Source organism: Dermacentor silvarum, chromosome 11 (assembly GCF_013339745.2).
Source record: "Dermacentor silvarum isolate Dsil-2018 chromosome 11, BIME_Dsil_1.4, whole genome shotgun sequence".
NCBI classification, from domain to species: domain Eukaryota; kingdom Metazoa; phylum Arthropoda; class Arachnida; order Ixodida; family Ixodidae; genus Dermacentor; species Dermacentor silvarum.
The window spans coordinates 74,816,412-74,841,388 of NC_051164.1; the positions used below are offsets into that span (position 1 = coordinate 74,816,412).

Here is a 24,977-nt window from a genome sequence, read left to right on the forward strand (position 1 = left end):
AGGCGCAGGGCCTCACGCCGCTAGCAGACGACACAAAATGATGACCGCAATGATGATGATGATGAACTGTAGCTATTTCCTTCGCATCGGGCAGGCATTTGTAAATGCCCTAACCATTGAAGCTTTAAAAAAATGGAAAGAAATAAAAGAGAGAAATAAAAGGTAGAAAAAAGGGCAGAAAACTGCAGCACTTGTGCCGGCGAAGAAAAGAAGCGAGCGTCGGGCACGCGCCTGTGAGAGAAGCTTACGAGCACTTACGAGCATCACAACCATAAGTAACATAGCCTTAGAGATTAAACGGCGAGCTGGCTATCTTGGAGGTCGTAAAATATAAAAATTAGCTTTTTAAGTTCACAAAAGATGGCAGCACTTCCCAAGTAGCGTTCATCCCTCTCTTTAAGTCCAGGGGTTTTATCCATAGAGTTTCACACTGTTATAGTGAGAAACTCTATGGTTTTATATTTAAAACACACATCATAAATCATTCTATTTCTGTTTATTTGTTAAGATACTTTAATATTGTTCAGTTTAATTATCATTGCCTGAAATATAAAAAAAATATCACTTTCTTTGTGTGTGTGTGTGTGTGTGTGTGTGTGTGTGTGTGTGTTGTGTGTGTGTGTGTGTGTGTGTGTGTGTGTGTGTGTGTGTGTGTGTGTGTGTGTGTGTGTGTGTGTGTGTGCGTGTTAGTTTCTTGCACGCCTGATAGGTGGAAACACTGCATGATGCCGATTGCCTTTCGCTTGTTAGTGGAGGTGCGCTACCGGCTTCATATTCTCCGCGCTCCTGCTAACCTAATTACAATAAATCGCCTTCAACTATCCAAGGTGAGAGAAAGCAACATCGCCAAGTGATAAGAGTGGCAACATTCAAGGCCATTTGCAACGTTAGTGGATCTACTGTTGCAATCGCCGGTTCGCTAGAGGCAAACGTTGTTGACGCCAAGCGAATGGGGCTAAAGTAGATATGTGTACGGGTTACCGCGGCGCCTCTGGTGATTCACCACAGCAGTCGCAGGTCGCTACTGAACGCGGAATGGCCTCGTTGGATTCGCTCTTCAGCCTCGTCGTTTGTTTGCCGTGTGATGCTTGTGCCTATCGCGACTAGCATTCGTGTGCTCCACTGCTCGATTGAGCGTTTCCTGCCTGCGGCGGGATTGTTGACACGTGTCATCGGCGGCGAGGCGTGGTTCGTGATACCTCATTCATTCGCATGGCATCGCCGTCCCGGTCGCCCCCGTGTCCGCTGCATTTCTCTTTCCAGCTTTCGGCCCAACTTATCTTGCGAATGTGAGCCAATTCAGCTTGTGAAACATAGTCGGCCTGTATTTCACTTGCCGATCAGAGTTTGGTGTAGCTAGGTATGTGTAGTGTTTTGGACGTAGCGCACGGTAAAACGAAATGTACACTGATCTGTACATAAGGTACATAGTACAGGTCAGTGGAAATGTAGTTGTATAGTTTCGGCGTTCTAGTGGGGCCGGTTCTCTGCAGTGCCTGCATTTTTTTTTCTCTCTCTCTGTTAGCGGTATTCGAGTTAAAACTGCATGCTTTCGTTTTCAGCGGGACGATCTCTTGCCTTTGACCTTTGTGGCGCGCTTATGACTTCTTTCCTCGCAGGGGACCTCTAAAAGCTATGTCTGGTCCCAAGCCGAACGTGGTCTTCGTTCTGGGGCCTCCCGGTTCGGGCAAAGGGACGCAGTGCCAGAAACTAGTCGAGGTATGCGGCACTTTCTCAATGTGCATGCACAGTATGTTTGTAATGCCGTACGTTCTGTAGACAGTTCGTTGTTGTGTCGTTAATAGAGTAAACAAAACGGCCATGAAGTCTGCCTCAAATGTGCCTGGCGTATGACAAATTAGGCTGGTTATATACGGACGCGCAGTACTTAAAAGTGTAGGTTGTGGTTCCCCTGTGAGTTTGCCTTTGCTTTTGTCAATTCGTGCTGTAACTCACTCAGCATTATACTTAAGCACTATGTACAGCTGGTTGTTACTTGTTTTTGCTCCTAGGTAATGCTCCGAGTCCTTTGTAGCTGCCCTGGGCAAATGACCTGGGAATTCATAAGTTGTATGCTTCCACGGCCTTGTCAAAAGCACTCGAGCACTGCGCTGTGGAACAGAAAAGCTGATATGTAAATGCTGGCTTTAAGAGTGAATTTACATGTGAGCGTAGCCATGTGTAACTTCCGTACTGCAGCCTGAACCCAGCAGGTGCTGCAAAATGCAGTAGTGTAGTCACAAGCTGTGGTGGCATTAACAGTGGCACTAGCCTTTCAGAAAGGTCAGGGGCAGGCTCATGTCTTTATTCACTTGGTACTTAAGTTCTACTCAATATAAAGTGGCAGTAAAACTACTCTTCAGCACTATTGACTGGTCACGGTCGGTAGTTTTTTGGAAGCTAACGGGAGCACGTCTTTCAGCATGTGGCATATATTCAAAGGAGATGTGAAACAGCTGTCGGTGGCAATTAATGGCTTGCAGAAGCGAAGGCAGCTGGCAGATACAGCAACAAAGAAACATGCATCGCAAACATGCAGTTTATTTTTCTTGCCTGTAATGCAAATGAGAGCACTTAAAAAGGAAGCAGTCCCAGGCTTACTATTATTTGTAATGATTCATTTCTAAGTCCATCCTTTTCATGCATCATCATTGAATCACATGCAGCGTCATTCTCTCAGCGGGATGTGTAATAGGAATAAAATTGAATGCAAACAATTATTACAAAATACAGCCCCTGTTTCCTTCACCGTACAGAAGGAGTCATACTTGTTTAGAGTGAGAAATTGGTCGAGTTGGCCACCATCTTTCACAAAAAAAAATAAAGTACAGGCTGACAGTGCAACGAGATCATGTATGGTCTGCGGCTTACTGGGTTCAAGGGCTATAGGAGAAACATATGTGAAACATAGCAACTACCGCGTGGTAGCAGCCACGGACGCTGGCGCAGTCCGTAGCCAGCCACTCGACCACTCTGGACAAGTTTGATTTCCTCCATACATATTGTGCATGACATGTTTACCGCTAAAGAAACACGAGAACAGCAAAAGAAACTCGAACGATGACATGGAAGACGCAGTTTGTGTTTCTTTTGCTGTCCTAGTCTTTCCTTAGTGGTAAACATGTCGTGAAGTAAATACCAACTAGGCCATGTTCAAGTTCTAAAGTAAATGTTGTGCTCCATCTTAACACACATCGTTTGGTACCTCATTTTCCCAAATTCCTTGTGTGTTCAGAGATTTGGCTACAAGCACCTGTCAGCGGGAGACCTTCTGCGGGAAGAGAAAGGCACCCCGGGTTCCCAGTTTGGCGAAGTCATTGACCATCACATTCGCAATGGCACTATCGTGCCTGTGGAGATAACTTGCCGCTTACTGGATCGGGTGGGTTGAATTGTACTCTCACTCTTTCGTTTTCTTCTGGTGCTTTCAGTATACAACTATTTTTTTTTACCAATTGTGTTCTAAAAAAATGTGCTGTTTTTGAGGTATCTCACAATGTCGTAAAACATGCAAGGCAAGTCTGCTCAACAGAAAAGACAAAAAAAAAAGAGAGAGAGAGAAATGGTGGACTTGGATTAATTCACGGTTCTTTTTTTCACACATTCTTCTTTGATGTCTGAGGTTGAATAAAACACATTACTAAACAGCATTATACATAATTAAAAACAGACTTGTACGCATGTTCAATATATCTACAACGAGAGCAGGTATACAAATAGAAATATATGTGTGAGGATCAAGTTACTTTCATGGTGGCTGGGTCAATACCACCAATTTGTAATGGCACCTGTCAGCATACGCAGCAGCCTGAATGCCAAACATTAGCATGTTTCGTCGATGATGGTCAGACATTGCCCACACTGGGCTTTCATACCTTGGCTAAGGCCAGTCTTCTTCATTCACACCAACAGTATTAAGAATTATGTCCTGTTCTATTTCGTCTATAAAGATTCTGAAGAAGGCAACAAGGCGGTTCATCATTCAATATACTAAGTGATTACAGACAGAAAATAGCTCCACTCAAGCCTGCTAGAAATCTCACCTAACTGCCGGTCGTGTAGTAGCATTGGTATGGTGGAAAACGTGGTGAAATTAGTCAGAGTATGGTTAAACCTAATTGCATTAGGAAGAACCATTTTAGACTGACAAGCAGCAATAAAGAGATGCATGTGTGCTTGCCTACTGCCCAGGCGATGCAGTCAAGCGGGAAGAGTCACTTCCTAATTGATGGCTTCCCACGCAACAAGGACAACCTGGACGGCTGGAACCGGGAGATGTCGGACCGGGTCAACCTGCAGTTTGTGCTCTTTCTCGAGTGCCCAGAGGAGGTGAGAATGCTCGCAGTTGTAGCTGCACCCTGCCATGCCTGTGTGCATACTGTACTGTAAAGTCTATTGGCAAGGACCAGTAATGCGAGGCCAAAAAGCCGAGTGTTCAGCCTGGTTTGCACCTTTTAAGCGAAGCTTTAGGCTCACAAGTGTCTATTTATTTATTTATTCACGTTGCCTCACAGGCTCCAGCATGGGAGCATTGTGTGAGGGGGGGGGGGATTACATGGATAGGGGTAATGTCGGGAGCATGAGTAATATGACTATGCAAAAACAATGCTTGTTGACTGTTAGTACCCATCACTGAAAAGTGAACACAACATTATACAATACTTAATAATGTGTTAGTATTTAGAAAAAATGGCCGTTACTTTGGCCCTAAAACTAGTTGGATCACGGATCTCCACGATGTGTCGGCGGTGGTGGTGTCACACTGAAAAATGGGCCGGTCCTGGTGACAGTGCAGAAAGGGTCCAAGCTCAATGGCACGTACTCCTGTGGGCTCGGGGACCTGTACCGCCCCCTTGAACTACCCTTGTCACACGTGGGACCCAAAGAGACAAAATCGCCACCCCTTCCCCTGTCGACAAAATGGGGGTAAGCGAAGCTTGTCGTCCGATTCTAACGTGAGGGCTTTTGAAGCTCAGGCGAAACGTCAGCGAAGAGCCACGGACCCCAAGTTGCGGGAGTGCAATGTTGAGGCCAAACATCAGTGAAGAGCTGCCGACCCTGAATTTAGGGCAAACAAAGTGGAACGCCTGCAACTGTGTCGTCTTGCCACAAGCTTCGCCTACCTCCATTTTCTCGACAAGGGAAGGGCTCTGAGTTTTTTTTTTTTTTGAAGGTACTGGCTGTTATTAAGATTGGGATATTGACAGTTCAACCTTCTTGTTTCATTAGTGTATTTTTGTGCGTGTAACCCAGTGTGACCAGATGACCTGATTCAGGTGGGACACGTTCCACTTTTTAGGGTGTGGAACTGCTGTTTCAATAACGTGATTTCGCCTGCTTCCTTGCCATCCGTTCCTAGCTAGAATAATACAGCTTGGCACCGTCAAGACTGGCCTGCGTGTAAATTCATGTTGTGCACCGACAATCTGGATGGTGGGCACAGGGACCATCCTTCTTTTTGCAAGGTGATCATGAGCCTTATATTCGGTGGCTGATTTATTCTAGGCTGTACACGTGTAACTTGTTTCTCTGTTTGTATCATCTCCAGTGGTTCGTTCAAACCGTGTTTTACTCAGTGCCAAATAATTCAAACGGAAATCTGCAATCCTAATGCAAGCATTTTTCAGGTCTGTGTCCAGCGATGCCTCAGCAGAGGCCAGGCAGGCAGTGGTCGTACGGACGACAACATAGAGAGTCTCCGCAAAAGGTGAGCACAGTCAAGAAAGCTTGTCTCGGCATAACTGCTATGGACAGAATGTCTGTCCTTCTCCCAGTCTGTTTTCTTTCTTTCTTCTTTTTGTTTCTGTACATGTGGGTGAGTGTGTGCAGTAACTGAAGATACAGCGCAGTAGGTAATAGAGGGGACTTTTGTCAGCTACATATTATTTGCACTTGCTGTCATTAAAAGTAGTGTGACAATCACTTGGCGGCAAGCTGGTGACAAAGCGGGTTGCCGAATAGGTCGCGGAGCTGCTGCTTGAACGTGACCCAGCTGGTGAGATGGTCCTTGTGGGTTCAAAACCAGACGCGAGGGTTTCCACCGAGGTAAAATATGACGGCCAGCATTGTAGTTGGATCCCAGCCATTCTACTTACTGACACACTCGTACATGCTGAGCCACTCATCCACATCAACGCTGTTTGCCCCAGAAAAGGTCCTAGGGTCGCGGGTCTGTGAGAGGGTGATAGACTGGTTAGTGGGCGCAGGCGTAGCTGGCGGACAAATTGCTTCCTACAGTTGTCACTGCAAGAGTTCTTTCTGGAGACTGTTTCTTGAACACTTATTTTTTAGTTACAGAGGTCTGATGAAGTTGTGCCTGAGGATTGCAAGCACTTATAATAAGCACATTGAAAATGCAATGCATACACCACAAGATATCTCTTACACAAACTATGCCACGAAATGAATTATACAGTCGAACCCGGATATATCAAATCTGAAGGGGATCACAAAAAAGTTCGACATACAGGCAATTCGATATATAAAATAAAAATATTACACAAAATTTTTCAAGGGCATATTACTGCTGTTCGTTATATGCAATAATTCGTTATATTTGGGTTCGATAAATTCAGGTTCGACTGTAGCGTGTGGAGTGCATTAGAACACTGTGTGCGGAGATTGTTGTCCCAGTGGTTTTCAGATTGTACATGTATGCATTCATGTAGTGCATTTCCTTGTAGTTTTTGTTTCTGAAAGGGTTAGGGGACCATAAAATTTTATTTGTTAGCTCTGTCATAAGCGTCTGCTGTGCACTTGATAAATCAATCACTCGAATGACAATGTGGGCCCATTGTGTTGACTGTAAAGTCAAATGTGATCTCATGTGCAGGTTTAAGACATACACAAATGACACACTTCCAATTGTGGAGTACTACGACAAGCAGAATTTGGTCAGGCGGGCCGACACAAGCTGCAACGACCCCAACGAGGTAGGTAGTCCATGTTCCTGTCTGCAAGAATACAAAACATAATGCTGTGCATTATTTTACTGGTAGCGTTGCATTTGTTATTACTTCTTGTAGAGCAAACACGTCTAACTTGCTACCACACAATTTTTCAATGTTGTTTTAATTTGGTGTGCCATTATTGTCTTGCTTGCATTGTTTGTCAGGCACGATTTGTTGGTAAAATTCCTTGATTAAAATTTAACAAAAATATCAGAAGAGAATTGCCATTAATACAGTCCAACCTCGCTACATTGAATCGCATTCAACACAAAAATACCTTCATTATATCCAATATTCATTATAAGCACACAGTTAAACCTTGATATAATGCAGTTGGTAAAATCACCCGTTTGCTTCGTTATATTGAAATTTTGTTGTATAAGTATAGTCTCCAATCGATTTTTCATGTGCGGAAGGGGCTGTAAAATTTTACTAACTATCGGGCAATCAAAAAATGCAAACTTAAGTGAGAAAAAAATTAATTTTGTTAATTTGAGAGTTGGTGATGAAAAATACGCTTTCATGCTGTGTCACAATATTTTCACATCGGCAGTACAAACTAAGTCAAGCCAGCCATGCTTTCGTGTCCACTCCGCCCCTGCAGCTGATTGTATTGCCCGCAGTGGGACGACTCTATCATGAAAAGTGCCGGCAGTTGGGAACGAATGCCTTGTCTGCCTCTCGCTTTAACGCATCTCTGAAACTCGAGATTACGTAATCTCCAGTACTAAACGCGTGGGAAGACGGTGCACAACTTGCTCACCTGCCCCCTCCCATTCCCATTGTGGACGCGGCAAGGTGCTCATCAAGCCACCATCCTTCTCGGCTCAAACTCGCATCTTCTCACTCGCACCCGAAGCAAACAGCACGCAGAGCGCAATAGGATCTTATCACACTAGGACTTTATATGGAACATGACGCTGCTCTTTTTTCAGCGGTCGTGCGGCACGCCATTTCAAAGGTGTGTTCACAACCAGCTGCTTGTAATTCAACTATTTGACCATCTCCGTCTGCAGAAATTTCCAGTTATTGCTTCGGTATTCTTTCGCAGCAGTAGTAAAATTTCGTTATATTGAAATCATGTATAAACGCATTTCGTGATACTGAGGTTCTAAATGTTCTGTGGACAAAAAGTTATGAAAAGTTAATTACTTCGTTATATCGAGAATTTTGTTATATTGAAGTTCGTTATAGTGCTGATATCGATGAGGAACATTTTCAATTTACTTAGTTATATCTTATAAATTGTTATATCCATGTTCATTATATCGAAGTTTGACTGTATTTAATTCAATACTGAGTGTGTTACTATATTTCTATAGAAACATGTATCGAACTCTGTTCAGTTGTGTCATGGCCAGCATCAGCATGTTCATTTTATAGTGTGTGGTATTGATGCCATGATTGTGGTCATGATGCATATCGTGAGGATGGGGTCAACTGGCACGGGACAGGTTTACTGTAGGAGATTGCTCTGAGTAATCCACCTATATCCTTCAGTGGACATAGGCTGATCATGACAGTTTGGATATCATGTGCATCAATGTAAATGCACTAACGCTGACTGATGAATTGCCAAAGATGCATGAGAAATGTGTTCCACATGGTTGTTGCCTATGCAGCAACACATGGAATAACATTGCATTCATGTTTTGATGAATGTTGTTCAACAATGTATTTGGCTCATATACAGTGGAATCTCGTTGATACGATCTTCACGGGAACTGCAAAATAAAACTTATCATCCGAAAATGTATTATCCGAAATACATTGCTCCTATAAGACACTGACTGGGAAAATAACAAAAAACGTATTATCCCGAAAAACGTATTACGCAGAATTGTATCAACGAGGTTTCACTGTAACATGTTTTTTGTAGAAGTGTGAGAATACCAGATATAGTAGCTTTTGAATTGAATACCAAATATCAGAAAGTTTATCATGAAAATTTTTAATGGTTACAAATTTTGTGCACGAAAACATGGTGCTGCACATGCTCGAGGGTCTCCTAACACTGCATAACCAGAATGTTGCAAGCTATCAGAAACTTCGGTACCTAGGAATCAAGATGCACAATATGGTATGCTTTAAAGGGAACACCAAATTAGTATGCCAATACTGATAACAGTTCTGTTCTATAGAAAGTCTGGAAAATATTGTATTTATCAGTATAACGTCCGTTGAATCTTTTTTGCCCTCTGAAGCTAAAGGTGTAGTGAAGTTATGTTTTACTGAATATCTTATGGGATTTTCAGTTTAATAGTGGACTCCTGTTTTATCGCAATCTTTTACTGCATAGAAAGATTTCCTTTCCAGTTTTTCTATAAAATACAGAAGGGCTTCCCTAGCTTTACGAGCAGGCGGGTTTTTGCTGGTTACCAGCTCGTGAAGGTCAGTCTGCATGAGAGATGAAAGCGCAAATAGGACATCACACGGCTCGATCACCACTTCGTGCGGAGCCATCATTAGCACTGCATGGGTCGACTGCAATCGCATCGTCGGTAAAAAGCAGGGTCTTTTCATTGTCAGGTTCAGCGTCATTTGCCACCCGTCAAAGGTTGTTCTGAAATCGGGAGGACCACAGCAAATTTGTGCGAGGCACTTCATATGTGGGCATGCATACCAAGTTCATCTGTGCACTTAAACTGGCGTGCAGACACAGAGCTCCGAACTTTGTGCAAGTGTGAGCACACGTATCCAATACGATCTGCCTGCATTTCGGTGGCTAATTGGCCTGAACTTTGCTCATGCGTTCGCTCTTTCCGAAATATGCGCTACTTTTGTTCACCGTTCCTTCTGTCCGCATTGTGTTGTCGTTTCAATCGATCCTGCCGACTGATGAACCTTGTGCTGTTATTCGTGAATGCTGTCTTTTCGGAGAGGTCGGAAAGTTTCCTTCTGGATAGCCAGGTCAGTGTCCGGAACCTCCAGCGCTCTCTGGCCAGTAATATTCAAGCGTGCCGAAGGGATGTTGACACTCAAGGATGGAAGACTTAACTTGCGTTTATTTTACATGTTCGCAGGCATTAGGCCAAGAAACGAAATATACGAAAAGAAACATGAATTGCTCTCTAAAGAGCTCCGACAGCAGAATGAGCACTGCAGCTCTCTGAAGAACGTTGAAAAAAAGGCGCGAACTAGACACGGACGAAAAAGGCACATATACACACACACACACGCAAGGGCTATCAGTGTCTGTGTTTGTGTGTGTGTATGTGTGCCTTTTTCATCTGTATCCTCAGTTTGCGCTTTTTAACGTTCGTATAGATTAACGATGTGCCCAAACTGCCACTCTGGGAAGCTCAGAGTCTCAAGTCTCAGGAATCCACCCCTAGCATATTCGCACTGCTGATTTTAAGCACTTTCCCTCTGCCAGAGGGAAAGGGTTTTTTTTTTTTCTTCGGGTCCTCCCTTCGCGTGGCATCAGCCCTGCTGTCAGTCATGCTGTCACAGTGGCAACCAGTTTTCCTTTTGATTCTCGGATGATGTCTTTTCCAGCCATGAAGCACCATCTCTGGAATGGCATCGATCAACTCGCTGAGAATATTCAGGCCACTTGTCAAACAGCACGCGCACTTAGGGGGGGTGCGAACCTGATTAGCCACACGCCCACTTTTTGTGCACAGGTTGCTTGAAGCTCCATGGTATGTAGTGCGTTCACTAGGTAACAGCAGTAAGGCACCGACAACTCCGGGTGTTTCACTGAATATGCAGGATGTTGGAAAAATCTAATAGTAATATTCGATTTGGTTCGGTGGTGTTTAAGTATTCTCACACCCTAAAAATTTTTTTTTTGCTTTCTATTTTAAGTTTAAAAAATTGCATATGGGCAAGATAGTGCAATTTGACTCCTTGACTTGACTTACCTATTTTAAAAATCTGAATGTTCACTTGTTGAGTGACATGTCACTAATTAATGTTTCAAGTTATACACTTAAGGGTAGCAGAGTACTGTTGCTTTCTTAAGATGTGCTTTAGTTACATCCTTGTACTATGCTTTATTTTCATTCTAACTACAGTCAAACCTCGATATAATGAACAATGACATGACAAATTATCCTATATAACTTAGAAAATCTTAGGTGTTTCTTGCTAATATCACCATGCAACAAATACTATATGATTATAATGAATATTGGATATAACCGATGTATTTTCATGTCAAATGCAACTTCGTTATAGCTTCATTATCATCATCATCAGCCTATATTTATGTCCACTGCAGGACGAAGGCCTCTCCCTGTGATCTCGAATTACCGCTGTCTTGCGCTAGCAGATTCCAACTTGCGCCTGCAAATTTCCTCACTTCATCACCCCACCTTTCTGCTGTCCTCGACTGCGCTTCCCTTCTCTTGGTATCCATTCTGTAACTCTAATGGTCCACCGGTTATCCATCCTATGCATTACATGGACTGCCCAGCTCCATTTCTTCTGCTATGTCAACTAGAATATCAGCTATCCCCGTTTGTTCTCTTCGTTACTATGAAGTTTAATTGTACTGTGCTGTTCATGAATCACACCTGTGTAATATTAGGGAATCCTGTGCCTCCACCTTTAAGTGTACAATGTAAATTTTTTTTTTCCAGGTCTTTAAAGGCGTTGCAAAGCATTTTGAACCTTTCGAATCCACCAAGTGAACAGAAGCAACTCGCGGCTGGGCATGTCCCATTGTCTGCATAGTTGAGATTACTACTTGTATGTGAAAGGATTATGAGTATTTTTTAGCCTTTTTTGGACAAACCTTGTGACATTCTTGCTGTAAACTGGACAGTGTGAGAGCTATGCTTCGATTAATGGCATAGCATGGCATTTACAGTGTTTTCTGCCTTCCCGAATCACTTGTTTATTTCCGTGTGTGCTTTGCACTTTTGTACCCTGCATCACGCAATGGACCAATCATGATATGAGGAATGCTTGTGAAGAAGTTATGTTTTGCATTGCTGGAGGCATTTTTTAGGGTGGTAGGTAACTTACAAGACTGTGGACCCTTTTAGGATAAGACGAGTTGGCCAATGTTGTCCGCAAACAATGTCTTATTGGTGGCCCAGTCACGCTAGAGCATCAGCAGATGTCAGGTTACATGTTCTTGTCGTTGATGCTTCAGTGTGACAGAGACGCCTACAATGTATTTCCGGGCGATGATGTTGGCCAATTTGTTTCCGGGTGCGACAGGGCCCTTAAGGGTCAGAAGTGCAAGAAATATAAGTGGCTGCATCAGGAAAAGTGCAAATATAACATTCATTCGCCTTTCTTTTTTATTGAAGACGAGAACAGCGCAAGACGGGTGTATACTTTCTGCATTACATTGTTAGTGCAGGAAAGATCATTCTCGGCTTTCTGTTATTCATATTATTTAAGGCTGCCCACCAGAACATAGCACTCTGTAGTGTGAGTTTCGAAAAGTGTAGTAAGGTGCTGTTATAATGTGCAAGTGTAGGGAGATTCAGCTTTTTGTACAGGCCTTCGACCTAAACGGATAACAAATGCTGTGCTGTGAAAAAGTAGCAGTAAAATGCTGGACGACTCTTATCATTCGTGAAAAGATCAAAGGTTACTTTTGAAAAATACCCAAGGAAGATTTGTGACAAACCAGAAGCAAACGGAAGTTAGAACCATCTGTGGGAACCACAAGTTTTGGACGACACATTTCGTAAATCTCTTTTGTAGATAGGTCCACTTGGCTAAACACCAGTGCTAGACATGAGAGTGCCCTTGTTCACTTCTGAGTTGTGCCTCAAAAAGGTGTGTATCACAGAATTTCCCCATATTTACTGTCGCCAGCAAAACACATGTTGTCACTTTTTTGCTGACCAATTCAAATTTATAGTTTCCTGCTATTAAGAACGCAATTTGTTTTTCGGTAAAAGTTATGGCAAAGGACAGATCACTTGGAGGGCCAGCTCAAAGAATATTATGTGATCTTCCTTTTCAATAAAATGAGCTGCATGGGGCACTTCATTCTAGTTTGGTTAGAACTAGGGACTGAATTGATGGCCTATATGTCTGCAACTGTATGAGATGTACCCAACTTAGCTGAAACAGACGAATATTTTGCTCAAACATTTATCCGGCACTGTAGGTAATACAGAAATGTCAGAAAAGCCGAGAGCCGTCTTTACCACCTTGCTGCTGAGACAAATCGAAAACTTGTATTCACTGCTTGAAAGTTAGTTATTGATCGAAAATGGATTGCCTTTCTTGGCAGAAGCAACCGAATCTTTTTTTTTCATTGAGTCACTCAGTGCCCGTTGCAATAGCAGATGACACAGCCGAGGCACCACCTGCCACGCTGCTCAAGCGCGAGTACCCACATCAGGCACCTTGCAATGCTTGACCCTGACTGTTCCCTCTAGAGTTCCGTATAAAGTATCGTGCATTTGCCAAGCCTCAAGCATACTGGGATTGTGTGTGGTACCACGGAAGTTGAACAAGTCTTACAATATCTATTTGATTACAAGAGTGCAGGTTCTTTAGCGACCAAAGCGCAAGCTAATGGTCACGGCCTTCATTGCTGTTGCAAAAAAAAAAAAAAAAAAGAAGGCTGTTCATTGAGCAAATGAATAGTTCTCAATTTATGGTAATTGCATTTCAATCATGTCATGTTGCATTAATTTTAGTGATAATATATACATTCATATCATGACAGCATGTTGTGTTTTTCACTGCTTGCAACTAGACAAGGTCTGCAGGGTGTGCATGGTTGATACCGTGTGAAAAAGCGATTTGATAGTGTAGCGTGGATGATTCTACAGCCACATCTTCTGCTCTGAGACTAGTGCACCGTATTTGTACGCACATAACCTGCAGCCAGAGAGAAAGTTTGGTTTCAGTTGGGTTTGGGTGCATAACCAGGTGCACCGGTTGCGCACAGATACTGCATTCAAGCACAACTTTTTGGCAGCACAACTTTCATTGATGCAAAAGACAGATTTACCGTTAAAAGGACACACACAAAAAAGGAGACAAGAGGAACAGTCTGTGTGTGTCCTATTAGCAGCAAATGTGTATTTCGAACAACTAGGCCAAGAAGCAGTCCTTTTGACAATAACTGTTGTGAATCTGCACCCGAGCTGTAAATCTCAACTCGTCAATAGAGAGCTGTAATTCAGGTGGCAAGATAACATACATAAGCATATTGTTTAAAGAGCATTTTTTTTTTTTTTGTGCTGGCAAAATGCTGGTTTACTTTTATAGAAATATATGAACATAGACCCATGTGCATTTCTAGAACAGTTCTTTTCTTTCAAACTGTTTCTTTAAATACACAAAGCTGTGAGTGTTTTAACGCTCTTGCAGCTTTTTGTAGTATGCAGCCCAAAGCAGGGAGCATGACACTGCAGTACTTACTAAAAGCTCTGTCTTGGACTTTCAAATTTGTGCTACAAAAGTAGGAGGCATTGATTCTATTACCAGTATTGCTCTGTTTATGATGCAATTATTTTATGTCTGTGCTGTAGGTCATAGCATTGTATTGCTTGTACAATAAACCTCTTGTGCTGTGTAGAACTGGTTATCCTGCGCCCAGTGTATGTCTTACCTGTGGATACCATGGACAGCTCAGCCTAGCCGCAAGTGGTCAAACAGATGACTTTAGTGTCATGTATAATGCATTTGCTATGGAATTTAACTTTTTGAACAGCAATAAAGCTTATCTGTAGTCACGCAGCATGGTGCTTAAAAGTTGCAAACACCCTCAATACATGGACAGCAGAAACGCGAGATACATTGAGAAGCTTGGTGTCGTACACATTTTATTAAACCCATATATTGGTTACAAGTCCAGTCCTTATTTACAGTTCGTTAGCACAAGCGCAATGATTGAAGGGGGAATGCATGCTCATTAAATAACGAAACGCCTACATCAGAAGTATTCACTAACAGAGGCACCATTGTGACAATGTCAAAATTCCCAAGCAAACGAGCAACTTTGTAGCCCACAACAACATACCTACCCGGTAGGGACAGGCTGCTTTCGGAGTGCCTGAACTGCTCATGCCGCTGTCGTAAGCATAACATACAATACAGATCTCTAGCCAGACAATGTCTTGTACAAACATTCTCACGATGTCTTTTTGTGGCGTGCAAGGTTTTCATGCTGTACAAAGAAACATAAATTATATCTCCCATGCTCAACATGAGAACTGTAACACAGCGGACATATTGCGAGCCCCTTTTGAATTATCGCAACAAGCACAATTTTTGGCTCCACTATCCATAAAGCAACAGTTACATATTCTACGCAATGTTCACCTGCCCCACTTGGCAAAGCTTGCAGGGCAGGATGGGGAGGGCAATTTTATTACACACTATGTACAGTGTGCACTATAAGTTCACCAGCGCACACACACACGCGGATACGTCGTCCGTCTCCGCCGCTGCAATATTCACCACATGTTGTAGTCGACCTCGTCGTTATCGAAGGCCAGAAAGAAGCCAAGGATGGTGATGAACACGACGACGTTTCCCGCAAGTACCAGGCCGCAGGCACTCCACTGTATCTGCATAAAGTAGGGTTTTCTTCAAAACGTGCACGAACTCGCAAAACAAATTTATTTTGAGCATCAATAGAACGTGGTCCAAGGCCAGCAGCGCCTTCGAAATGTCAACAATGTGTGGGTGCCAAAAAAAAAAAGCACTACCTCCTGGTATTAGTACTGCACACTACGGTGCTTTGTGAAGCAATCATAAACGAGCATGGAGGTGAACGAAGTTGAGGAATGCCACGGGCAAGAAATGAACAGGACAGGAAAGAGGAGAAAGTTTTGGTTTTCTAATGCTTATTGTCTGCGCACCACTGCAAATGTTTTCTGCAACTGACACCAGGTTGAAACACTGCCACTATTACTGTACATAATGTACTGTCACTGGTTTATGGTTAAACAAGACCAACTTTTTTTAAGATGCATACGTGCGAAACAGTAAAATCACAGCAGAAACATTTTACACCAGATTGCAGGAAAGAAGGTTAGCACGGATCCCACACATAGAAGCCTCTGCAGTTAGCAATTCCGTTCATGCCTGCCAAATGAAAGCTTTTTGAATTGATGGCCTTCAAGGCCACCAACCCTGCCGAATGTGTATTTACTGATTCTCGTGCAAAATGAAGCCGTCTTCCCTAGAAAATAATCTTCCCATCAACTTATACACCTCCTAGCCATTCCATGAGCGATCACCCCTCTGTCATAGCCTCATCATCCCGTTGTTTTCTTTCGATTTTTTAACCTACGGATACAGCTTACTTCGCATGCAAAAAAGCATCATGCATGTGAGAGGAGTGCATAGTCACTGTGGGTGAACTGCCAACAACTACATAACAGAATTGGCTCTTCATTGTACAAGATCTTTCACACCAAATCTGGTTTCCTTGTTCTTATGCTCCCAGTGATATAGCAATTTTTTTCTGTTCTCACTCTAGTATGACAGTTCCATACCTGCCAACTTGTGAACATTAATATTCGTAAAAATCCTGAAGACACCAAGGGTGCTGGTGAGGGAATAGCACGCATTTTTTAAGCTTTCCCTGAGCACATGCCTTTTGCAGGATATACATATATACTTTATTAACAATGATTTACTATTATACATAGCAGACAAGCAGCAGCAAACTTGGAACAGTGAAGACTGACATGCAACACACTGTCTTTAGATTGCAATGACTTTTTCACAGACTATGCTGCTGCCGATTTCACCTGCTTCAGGTGAATTTACCAAAAATTATGCAGAGTTGATAGGTATGGAATCACATGTTTTGGGGAGTATGGCCACCTTATGAATAAAATTTGCCTCGTGTGCATAAATTGTTTAGCATGCCAGATGAAGGAATCTCCTACCACTGCGTGGGGTGCTGCGGGCGACCGTGCCAACACCAGGGGCAGGCCAAAGGCCGAGATGACGATGCCGGTGGTGATGAAGTAGGCCATCTCCTGTGCTGCGCTTGAGCTCGCCACGTCCTCTTTGAAGCGGCGCGCTATCAACGTGGGCAGTGGCGACAGTACGTAAAACAGCACCACGAAGAAGGGGTACCAATTGCTGCACGTGACAAAGACAAGACGAAGAAGACAGATTTTATTGGTAGGAAAGACGGCGAGGTCGACCTGAGCTAGTGCGCTCTAGTCTGCTACTCTGCACTGGGGAATAAGGAAGGGGAGTGAAAGTACTGGGATGGATGATGATGATAAGAGAAGTGGTGAGTGCTTATGTACACTCGTGAGCAAAAGTATACCGGCCACAGGGTCGCCAAAAAAACTGAATTTTTTCGTAATTAACACGTATAAACTGAAATTGACGAGTACAATGGAAAGCTCACAATGCCAAGTTTGGACTGCAGTCCTCAATTTCAAGTTTCATTCGCAGGCAGTTGAGGTTTTTTTTGCGCAATCCCTGGTCCAAATACTTTTGCTCACGGGTGTACATAGACGGTGGCCCTACTAGAGCCGCTCGTCTAGTTTCGTGACAATTTTATCACACGTCTCAGTCTGGTTCCGACAATGGCAAGTCCTTTTTCTAATAGACTTGAACCTTAATATAACAGTGATTCCACCCCAGCACCAACTGTGCCAAAGTGCGCCAAATGGGATTTACTGCGCCATCCTGATACAATCAACGAAAATTGCGCCTAATAGTGCCAAACAGTCTCTGATTTGATGGGGTCTATCACCGACAATTGCACCACCGGGGAATTAAAATGTGCAACATGATGATAGGGCAAGCCTTAGTTGCGAACAGTGCGTCCCGATTAAGCCACAGCGCCACGCACGGCACCGACGCGGCGTCTGCCTTGCAAGGGGGCTCGACGGCAAAGTGCGGTTTCTGCTGAAGCTCGTGGCTTCAAGGTCAATTGGCAATTCATCGGCGGACGTTATCTACTCCGGAAACGCAGCTAGTACAGTAGAACCCCTCTGATACATTTTTCACGGGACCATAAAAAAATTGTAAAAAGTAAGAGCCGGGAAACGCAAGAGCCGAGAAACATGAAAAATTGAGAAATGAGAGTAGTGTTGTACTGCACACAATATTATTTTAATTCTTACGTTTGAAAAAAAAAAAGGTCGTAGTTTCGCCTGAAAGTCGAAGAAGCATGAATTGCGATTACAAATCAGTAGACAGCTATACAAAGTAAGGATAGCAGTTTTATCGTCCGTATACACTTGTAAGCATTCACTTATTAACTATATTAACAAGCATGGTGTCAGAGTGCACAGGGAAACATGAACACATCACACTCGATGAGCACGGACACGCGCTGTCAAACGCTGGCGTAAGGAAGCGCCTCAGCGGCAGCGAGCGAAGTGACCTTCGTGCTGCTGTCTGTCGCTCTAACGCAAACTGAGCACCGAGAACACACAGTACGCACAAAGCTACGAGCTGCCGACACACTTACACTGCCTTGACTCTGCCCTCAACACTGATCACTTTCAAGATATGGCCCGCGCAGTATGCAGTTGATGCCAGAGTACGTCGCCCGCTATCCCTCCCTCTCTCTCGCCAGTGCCTTGAGCATGACGGAAGGCGCACTTCCTCTTTCTAGAATCTCCCTCCGCTTCCTCCCCGCTTTTCTTTCTTGCACGCGCAAGATTTGGCCGCGGTCGTCGGCTCCCCTCACACGCTTTCACTTGCGCATACAGCATACGGCACGTGGCGATGGCATTATCGCCCTTGGACTTTATACGGAACATTTATGCGCCATAACTAATTTTAGGGCCCCAACGTGTCATCGACACCATCTTTAGATGGCAAATACGGATCCCAAAGGCCATGCTTTTGCTGGCGTAAACTGAAAATACGTCATAGGAGTCACCCCCGGCACTTTGGGCGGCCAATCCCATCGTCAAGCCATCAAGTCAAGCGACATGAAAAGTCAAAATGGCCGCTAAGGCTGGTGCGGGGTGGCAGTTCGCAACGCGTGAGGCGGGAACGGTCCCACAGTTGCAACGCAACAGCGGGGTTACCAATGCATTGGGTCCTATGGGAGCTATGCTGCAACCGGCCGAAAACGACGTAACGGCCGGGATACGCAGCACCCGGGAACGTAACAGCAGGGTTCCACTGTAGCTTGTTTGAAGCGCAGCGTGACACTGTGATTATAATAACTGCATGCCGCCAATGTGTCCATCATTTCTGTTTCTGGATATACCGAATGACATCTGGGAAAACTAGCAATATATGAAACGATATCAATTTGTGTGCGTGTGTCGCATGCACAGAAGATCTTTTTTTTTTCTCCACGACATATGCAATGGATGGAAATGTTTACCAAGCTTCTCGTGAGAACATACGAATTATTCAGGTCTTTGAATGTAAATTGCAACTCGCTTTTTCGAAATACTTCAGGATGTGAAAAATCAGCTGCTCCCAAATACCAAATTGCCTGCTCCAAAGTGCTCCAACATGAAATTTTTGATGCTCCAAAAATTGCTCCAAATCAGAAGTCCGCAGTAGCATCACTGATATAACAAATTATAGAATATAACGAAGTGAATCTATAATGTTCAGTAGTCGATATCAGCACATAACCAATATATGCTTATAATGAATTATTGGCTATAACGAAGCCATTTTCATGTCGGATGCAACTTGTAACAAGGTTCAACTGTAGCCATCCTGGATGAGTCCAGTTATGCGGTCGCCCATTTTAAAGGGCTGGAGCTAGATAATTACCTGCTCACAGAGGCACGCTGCAAGAGGGTAGTCGCTTCAAGCTACATTCTGTGCTGCATTTAGCAGCACCATTACCATCTGCTGCAAATGTGAAACTGACTTCCCACTTAACCTTAAAGGTGAATTGCTATGAAATCTCACTTCAGTGAAATTGGTAATAAATGATTAGCATAACTTATTAAGCAATCTTGAAAAATCTCAAGGGCTGGTGATTGTTTAGTTTTCATATTATCAGCCTTTACACAGCACAAAAGCACACAACACATGCATCTGGTAGTCAGCGGATATGACGCCATTCCCAGCACTTTGCCTCCGAAATTTTACAGCATGCCACAGGCAGCTGCGGGCGGCGCTCAATCACGGAGGTCACGCCGAAGAGCCACGAGCTCAGAGTCGTGCGTTACCTCCTGCAAGCAGTAATGGCGGCATTCTTTTCAGTTTTGGTATCAAAAACGCCTGCTTTTGCAAGCTTTTTCAGACGCATCTACTCGCATTTCAAACATAAAATATTGCATAGAGGCTGCTCTATACCTACAAGTTTTCATTGCAGTTGGCCTTTAATAATTAAACAGCAGCATCAACTACGACGAGGCCTATTGGCCTCGTCGACTATGGCTGTGAGTGGCACACAGAGATTGCAGGCTTTAAATTGCGCTCTCCCAGGAGAAGCGGAAGACAAAGTGAGATTCGAAGCCAGCCCTCATCCAGCACAGGCATGTTCTTGACATTGAGTGAATAACCCCTGTATTCAGAATTGCATCTTAACTTCAAGCCCACACTTTACGTGATCTAAATGACACCTTGCGTGAACATGCCCAAGATAGCTGATTGCATTTCCTTCGGTGCGTCCACAACAGGTGTCACTGAGATCAAGTCGAGCATGGGCTTCGAGTTAAGATGCATTTCTGAATATGAAGGTCAGTCGTGGTTTCTTATATTCAACTACAACAAACCCTGAATGTTTTTGTGCAACACAACTTTTCTAAATGGAAAACGGAAGAAGCAAGGCAGATCCATAACCTTATAATAATGTGGCTTATGAAGCTTGCCTTGCTGATCAGGGCAATAAGAGCTCTACACACTTTGTCCGAACAAAGCATTACAAGACGTCACCACCAGCGTTGCAGCCTCACATTGACATTTCAGGCAGAAATGAACCTTGCAAATGGTAAGCAAGTTGAATGTGCAAAAGTGTCCATGTCAAAGCTTCATTAAGATTATTTTTATGCACACAGCACATTGAGGACAAGGCAGTAACTTGCAAAATAATAATAAATTACAAAGACAAGCCAACACACACTCACACTACTAACAGAGCGACTAATATACAAGATACACATGGTAAACAGTCCCACTGCTTGCTGCAACAATAATGCTGATTATCGCTAAAGACTTCTATGGCACAAGGACATTTTGGTCAAACGGGATTGTGGGGTTTAAAGTCCCAAGGACATGCTCCAAGCTCATGTAATGAAATGCATGTGGAATACGTTTCTGCAATTTCACGTCACCTTGCATCAACAAGAAAAAGCTAAGAAAAGCACACATAGCTATTTTTTCACTTTTTTCGCGTGCAAACCTATGAGGGACATAATGTAGCTTACATTAAGCGCATAAGAATTAGGAAGCGTGACCAAGTTGAGCGCGACAAGCCCAGCAAGTCTATCACGCAGTGGCAATGGTGTCTGCAAAGTGTCAAATGGCTGCACAACGCGAAAGCAGCTGAAATTTCAAACGAAACATTGCGCGCGCCCTTTCTCTCGAGGGTGCCCCGCTTCTGGCTGCTGAGTTAAGGTCACACGCACATTTGCCTCTACGCCAGGCGCACGGCCTGCAACGCCACTGAATATGGCATGTGACTTCGATAAATCATGCAATACAGAATGCACAATATCGCCCCGGGAAGTGCACCACGCAGCAAGAAAGGAAGAGAAGGGAAAAAAAAAAGGGTGGTGGTGCCTGCAACACAAACGAGACCCAGCCCCTCGACTCTAGTATGAAAGAAGGCAGAGAAGCAAAGTTGCTTGCAGACGCTGGTGAAGGCAGAAGGACAAAGTGTTGGCAGGGAAGCTCGCCTCCAGGCAATACGGCATTTCATTTCTCCTCTCTCTTTTATTAATGAACCAAGCAAAAAAAAAAAAAAAAATCCTTGTAGTAAAACACTCACTAAACGGCGCCTTACAACTTCCAGTGCATAACCGACATTTCCAAAAGGGCCCTTTAGAGTGCATCAAAATCACTTTGAGGGGGCTCCTGCAAATGCACGCGCAACCTCTTAATTGAGCGTGGAAAAAACAGCCCCATGTGAAGTATGTTATAAACAAATACACCTGGGTCTTGTGAAAACATATGAAATTAACATAATTCCAATTATGGTCATGCAATAAAATTGTGCTTATATAAGTGCCCAGTGTCTCTTCGGTATTATATTACACTGCCCAGGGCAACTTCATATGCAATAATGAACTTTTACCAGCCGTGCGCTGGTAATTCAGAACTAAAAATTCAATTCAATTCTGGGGTTTCACGTGTCAAAACCATGATCTGATTATGAGGCACGCCGTAGCAGGGAGGGGGGGGGGGGGGACTTTGGATTAATTTCGACCATCTGGAGTTATTAAACATGCACCTAAATATAAGTACACAAGCATTTTTTTGCACTTGTCCCCCCATCGAAATGCGACTGTCGTGGCCGGGGTCAAGCCTGCAACCTCAGTAGGGCAACACTATAGCCACTAAGCTACTGCAGCAGCGGGTAAAGTTGGATTTATAGGAACATGGTGTAATGATGGAATCGCTGCCTTATAACTGCTGCCACCACTGCTTCCTTGACTGATTGACCGCAACGCTTCCTACAGGAAGACATACACCGACTTGGAATGTGTTTCGGCTTGTGGACTCGTACGGTATCCCATTTCTCACTCACCTGGGCTGTGGCAGGGCACATCCCAGCACCAGTAGGGTCATGCCCACTGACCCCGAAAAGGCAAGGGCAACAAGCCTGGAAAAAGAAAGAGCACGCACCTCCATGTACAGCTCGTTCCTCGGCGTTTCTTTTAGTGTCAAGTTCAAAACCCGACGTCCACTAAACCAGACAGATGTTCTTAAATGCAGGTAATGGTGCTTAAAAAAGTAATGACACATTTTTGATATCTGGCATGGCGCAGCAAAACAATTACACAAGAAGAAATGACAGATGGACACAAGCACTTGCGTCCGTCTGTCATTTCTTCTTCTGTCTGTGTTTTGCTGCACTATGCCAGATACCATTCCATGATGACTAACCAACAAGCCTATATCGCCACGCTCGTCGACACATTTTTGAACTCGTAGAAATTCTACGACACACTTCGTGAGCATAAAATGGTGACAATTGGCAAGTGTGAAGGTAGTGAAACAGTTATAAGATTTTGTAATTTGATACTGAAGTTGGTCACAAAATGCATTGACCAAGCACCATCAACATTAATGTGGTTCCACAACACAGCAACATTCCTTGACGTTGTGTAGCAATAAGGCTATGCATGAGGTTGCTTACAAAACAATCCTTCGCAGATGTTTTGACAATCTGAGCAACTGATACACCAAAGAAGGTGAAGCTGTGTAAGCGAGTTCTATGGTCTGGGGGTCTGTTTGCTGGCTGCTCTTATTGATGATTCATCACTGACACCCTGCTCACACTCATACGGGGCTCCCATGCGGGCTGCGTTGCTAGACCACACCGTCAGTTTCCACCGCCTGAGTCATACAAACTCTTAGCTGACTTCTAACATGGAGCCAGTAAAATCCGACACGAGAAACAAAAATGACGTATGACTGGCTAAAATAAAAACCCCACGAGGAAGTTGTCTGTTTGAGTGAGGTTTACACTAGATAAATTTTATATCTTTGATAATTTGTTTCAAAGCAAAAATGTGGGATTCTGCCACGGGTTGTTTGCTAGTTGTTGATATCAAGCACAGCATCCTTCACCACACAAAAAGAGTGCTGCTGCATTTCTTCCAGCTGCTCTCGCCTGTGGCAGCCACAGCTATGGCAGGTATGGAGCAGCTAACCAGAGAATCGTGACATGATGCAACCAAAACTGATACTGCTTTGTAGAAACAAGTGGCACAGTAATTTAATTAGGGTACTCTGATGCTTATGAGTACTTTCTTTGGGTTTTGAAGGGCTTTGACCTTTATATAACGCAAAAATAATTACAAGTTGAAAGCATCACGTCAGTACTCCTTCAATAGAGTTGTGCAAGCAAATTGCAGAGCCAGCCGGTTCATTTATTTCTTGCAGCACAAAAGCGTTTTGGTTATTTTCTTTGTAAGTTACTGCTACATTCCCATTTACTCATTTTCTGCAAATGAGAGGCTCGTTGTGTGATGCCAAGCCTTGCACAATGCATTTCCTCAGTTTTCAATGCATGCTACCCACAAACACTCATTAACAGTCGCAACTTGTGAAGAATCAACATTGCTTGGGCTTTTCCTTGCACAGAATCCTTTGTATATAAAAGCATTGTCCAGTTCAGTGCTAGTTATTTAATCAACCCGCCAGTGACACTTTGATACATTTCATCCCCGATCGAAGTGAATGGGTCAGTCTTTCTTCTTTCCTGTGGCACGGTGCAATTGTTGCAAGGCAAAATGGTTTTGCGCCGGCTTTTTCAGTTTCACCCTCCTTATGGCCTCCTGTTGTTTCAAAGTATGAGCCAGCTCTTAAAAAGAAGTATCCAGTTTTATGATAAGCCACCTGCCAAAGCACACAATAGATGCTCGATACGGCGCCCAAACATCATGATGTAACAAACAGTCGGTAGTATGGGTTATCGGCAAATTATCGGCGCCTAACTGGCAGCTTGATTGGAAGCTGTGAATTCGGTGACATTACTAAAGTGCACTGTCATTTTCCTGTCAAACGCACGATAACAATAACGGCCCGCCCATTGCACAAACAGCGCAGTGCAACCAGGGAGGAAATATCCTTGTCTTTCTCAGAGACAAGATTACGCGCCACAAGATAACGTTCTGCGGAGCAAAATGTCTCTTTCTTGAACACCGAAATGTTTCCCCCTCACAACATATGCGCACTCACGAACAACCGCACAAACAAAATGGATTACTCACGCTGTGGTTGGCGGCCGGTGGAGAAGACCATAGGAAGTGCAAGGACAGAAAGGAAGTTCTGAATCAGTAACATCTTCACAGTACAAGTTTGTGTTATTAAAGTGGGCTTTTTGATGTGAAGAGCGTTTACCTGTTAATGACCTTAGAACTGAATAGGTTTCAATGTCACAAAACACAGCGCGAGTTAGTAGGGAAATTGCGCGTCTGCTGTGCAACACTAAAGCAAGACGCAGCTCCGAGTGGTGCATTCAAT

General features: G+C 43.7%; 2 protein-coding genes across 6 annotated transcripts; one reads left to right on the forward strand and one right to left on the reverse strand.

Moving 5' to 3' along the window:
- The first annotated feature begins 691 nt into the window (after positions 1-691).
- Positions 692-14,456, forward strand: LOC119433385 (UMP-CMP kinase 1-like). 4 transcript variants are annotated; one of them, XM_037700562.2, is made up of 7 exons: positions 692-827; positions 1,620-1,719; positions 3,236-3,382; positions 4,192-4,329; positions 5,628-5,707; positions 6,833-6,932; positions 11,537-14,456. In XM_037700562.2, the coding sequence occupies exons 2-7, from the start codon at positions 1,636-1,638 to the stop codon at positions 11,585-11,587; spliced, it is 600 nt and encodes a 199-aa protein (XP_037556490.1). In that variant the 5' UTR covers positions 692-827; positions 1,620-1,635; the 3' UTR covers positions 11,588-14,456. The 4 variants fall into 4 exon arrangements, with proteins under 4 accessions (XP_037556490.1, XP_037556488.1, XP_037556489.1 ...); XM_037700560.2 differs by lacking the exon at positions 692-827 and adding an exon at positions 918-1,188; XM_037700561.2 differs by lacking the exon at positions 692-827 and adding an exon at positions 1,158-1,289.
- Positions 6,697-24,910, reverse strand: LOC119433386 (leptin receptor gene-related protein). 2 transcript variants are annotated; one of them, XM_049659034.1, is made up of 5 exons: positions 24,725-24,910; positions 22,534-22,608; positions 16,781-16,979; positions 15,339-15,448; positions 6,697-6,953 (listed from the first exon to the last, which is right to left on the reverse strand). In XM_049659034.1, coding segments are annotated over exons 2-5 (351 nt in total). In that variant the 5' UTR covers positions 22,575-22,608; positions 24,725-24,910; the 3' UTR covers positions 6,697-6,952. The 2 variants fall into 2 exon arrangements, with proteins under 2 accessions (XP_049514991.1, XP_037556492.1); XM_037700564.2 differs by lacking the exon at positions 6,697-6,953 and having other exon boundaries at positions 14,685-15,448; positions 24,725-24,894.
- Positions 24,911-24,977: the final 67 nt, after the last annotated feature.

What these genes read in the sequence shown, in the direction of transcription:
- LOC119433385 (XM_037700560.2), top strand. Translation starts at nt 1,085, where the DNA reads ATGCTTGTGCCTATCGCGACTAGCATTCGTGTGCTCCACTGCTCGATT. An exon ending in AGTGCCAGAAACTAGTCGAG is followed by an intron (nt 1,720 to 3,235) that starts GTATGCGGCACT and finishes TTGTGTGTTCAG; the next exon opens with AGATTTGGCTACAAGCACCT. An exon ending in ATAGAGAGTCTCCGCAAAAG is followed by an intron (nt 5,708 to 6,832) that starts GTGAGCACAGTC and finishes TCTCATGTGCAG; the next exon opens with GTTTAAGACATACACAAATG.
- LOC119433386 (XM_037700564.2), bottom strand. Translation starts at nt 22,574, where the DNA reads ATGACCCTACTGGTGCTGGGATGTGCCCTGCCACAGCCCAG. An exon ending in TGTGCCCTGCCACAGCCCAG is followed by an intron (nt 16,980 to 22,533) that starts GTGAGTGAGAAA and finishes TGTCACGTGCAG; the next exon opens with CAATTGGTACCCCTTCTTCG. An exon ending in CCGCAGCACCCCACGCAGTG is followed by an intron (nt 15,449 to 16,780) that starts GTAGGAGATTCC and finishes TACTTTATGCAG; the next exon opens with ATACAGTGGAGTGCCTGCGG.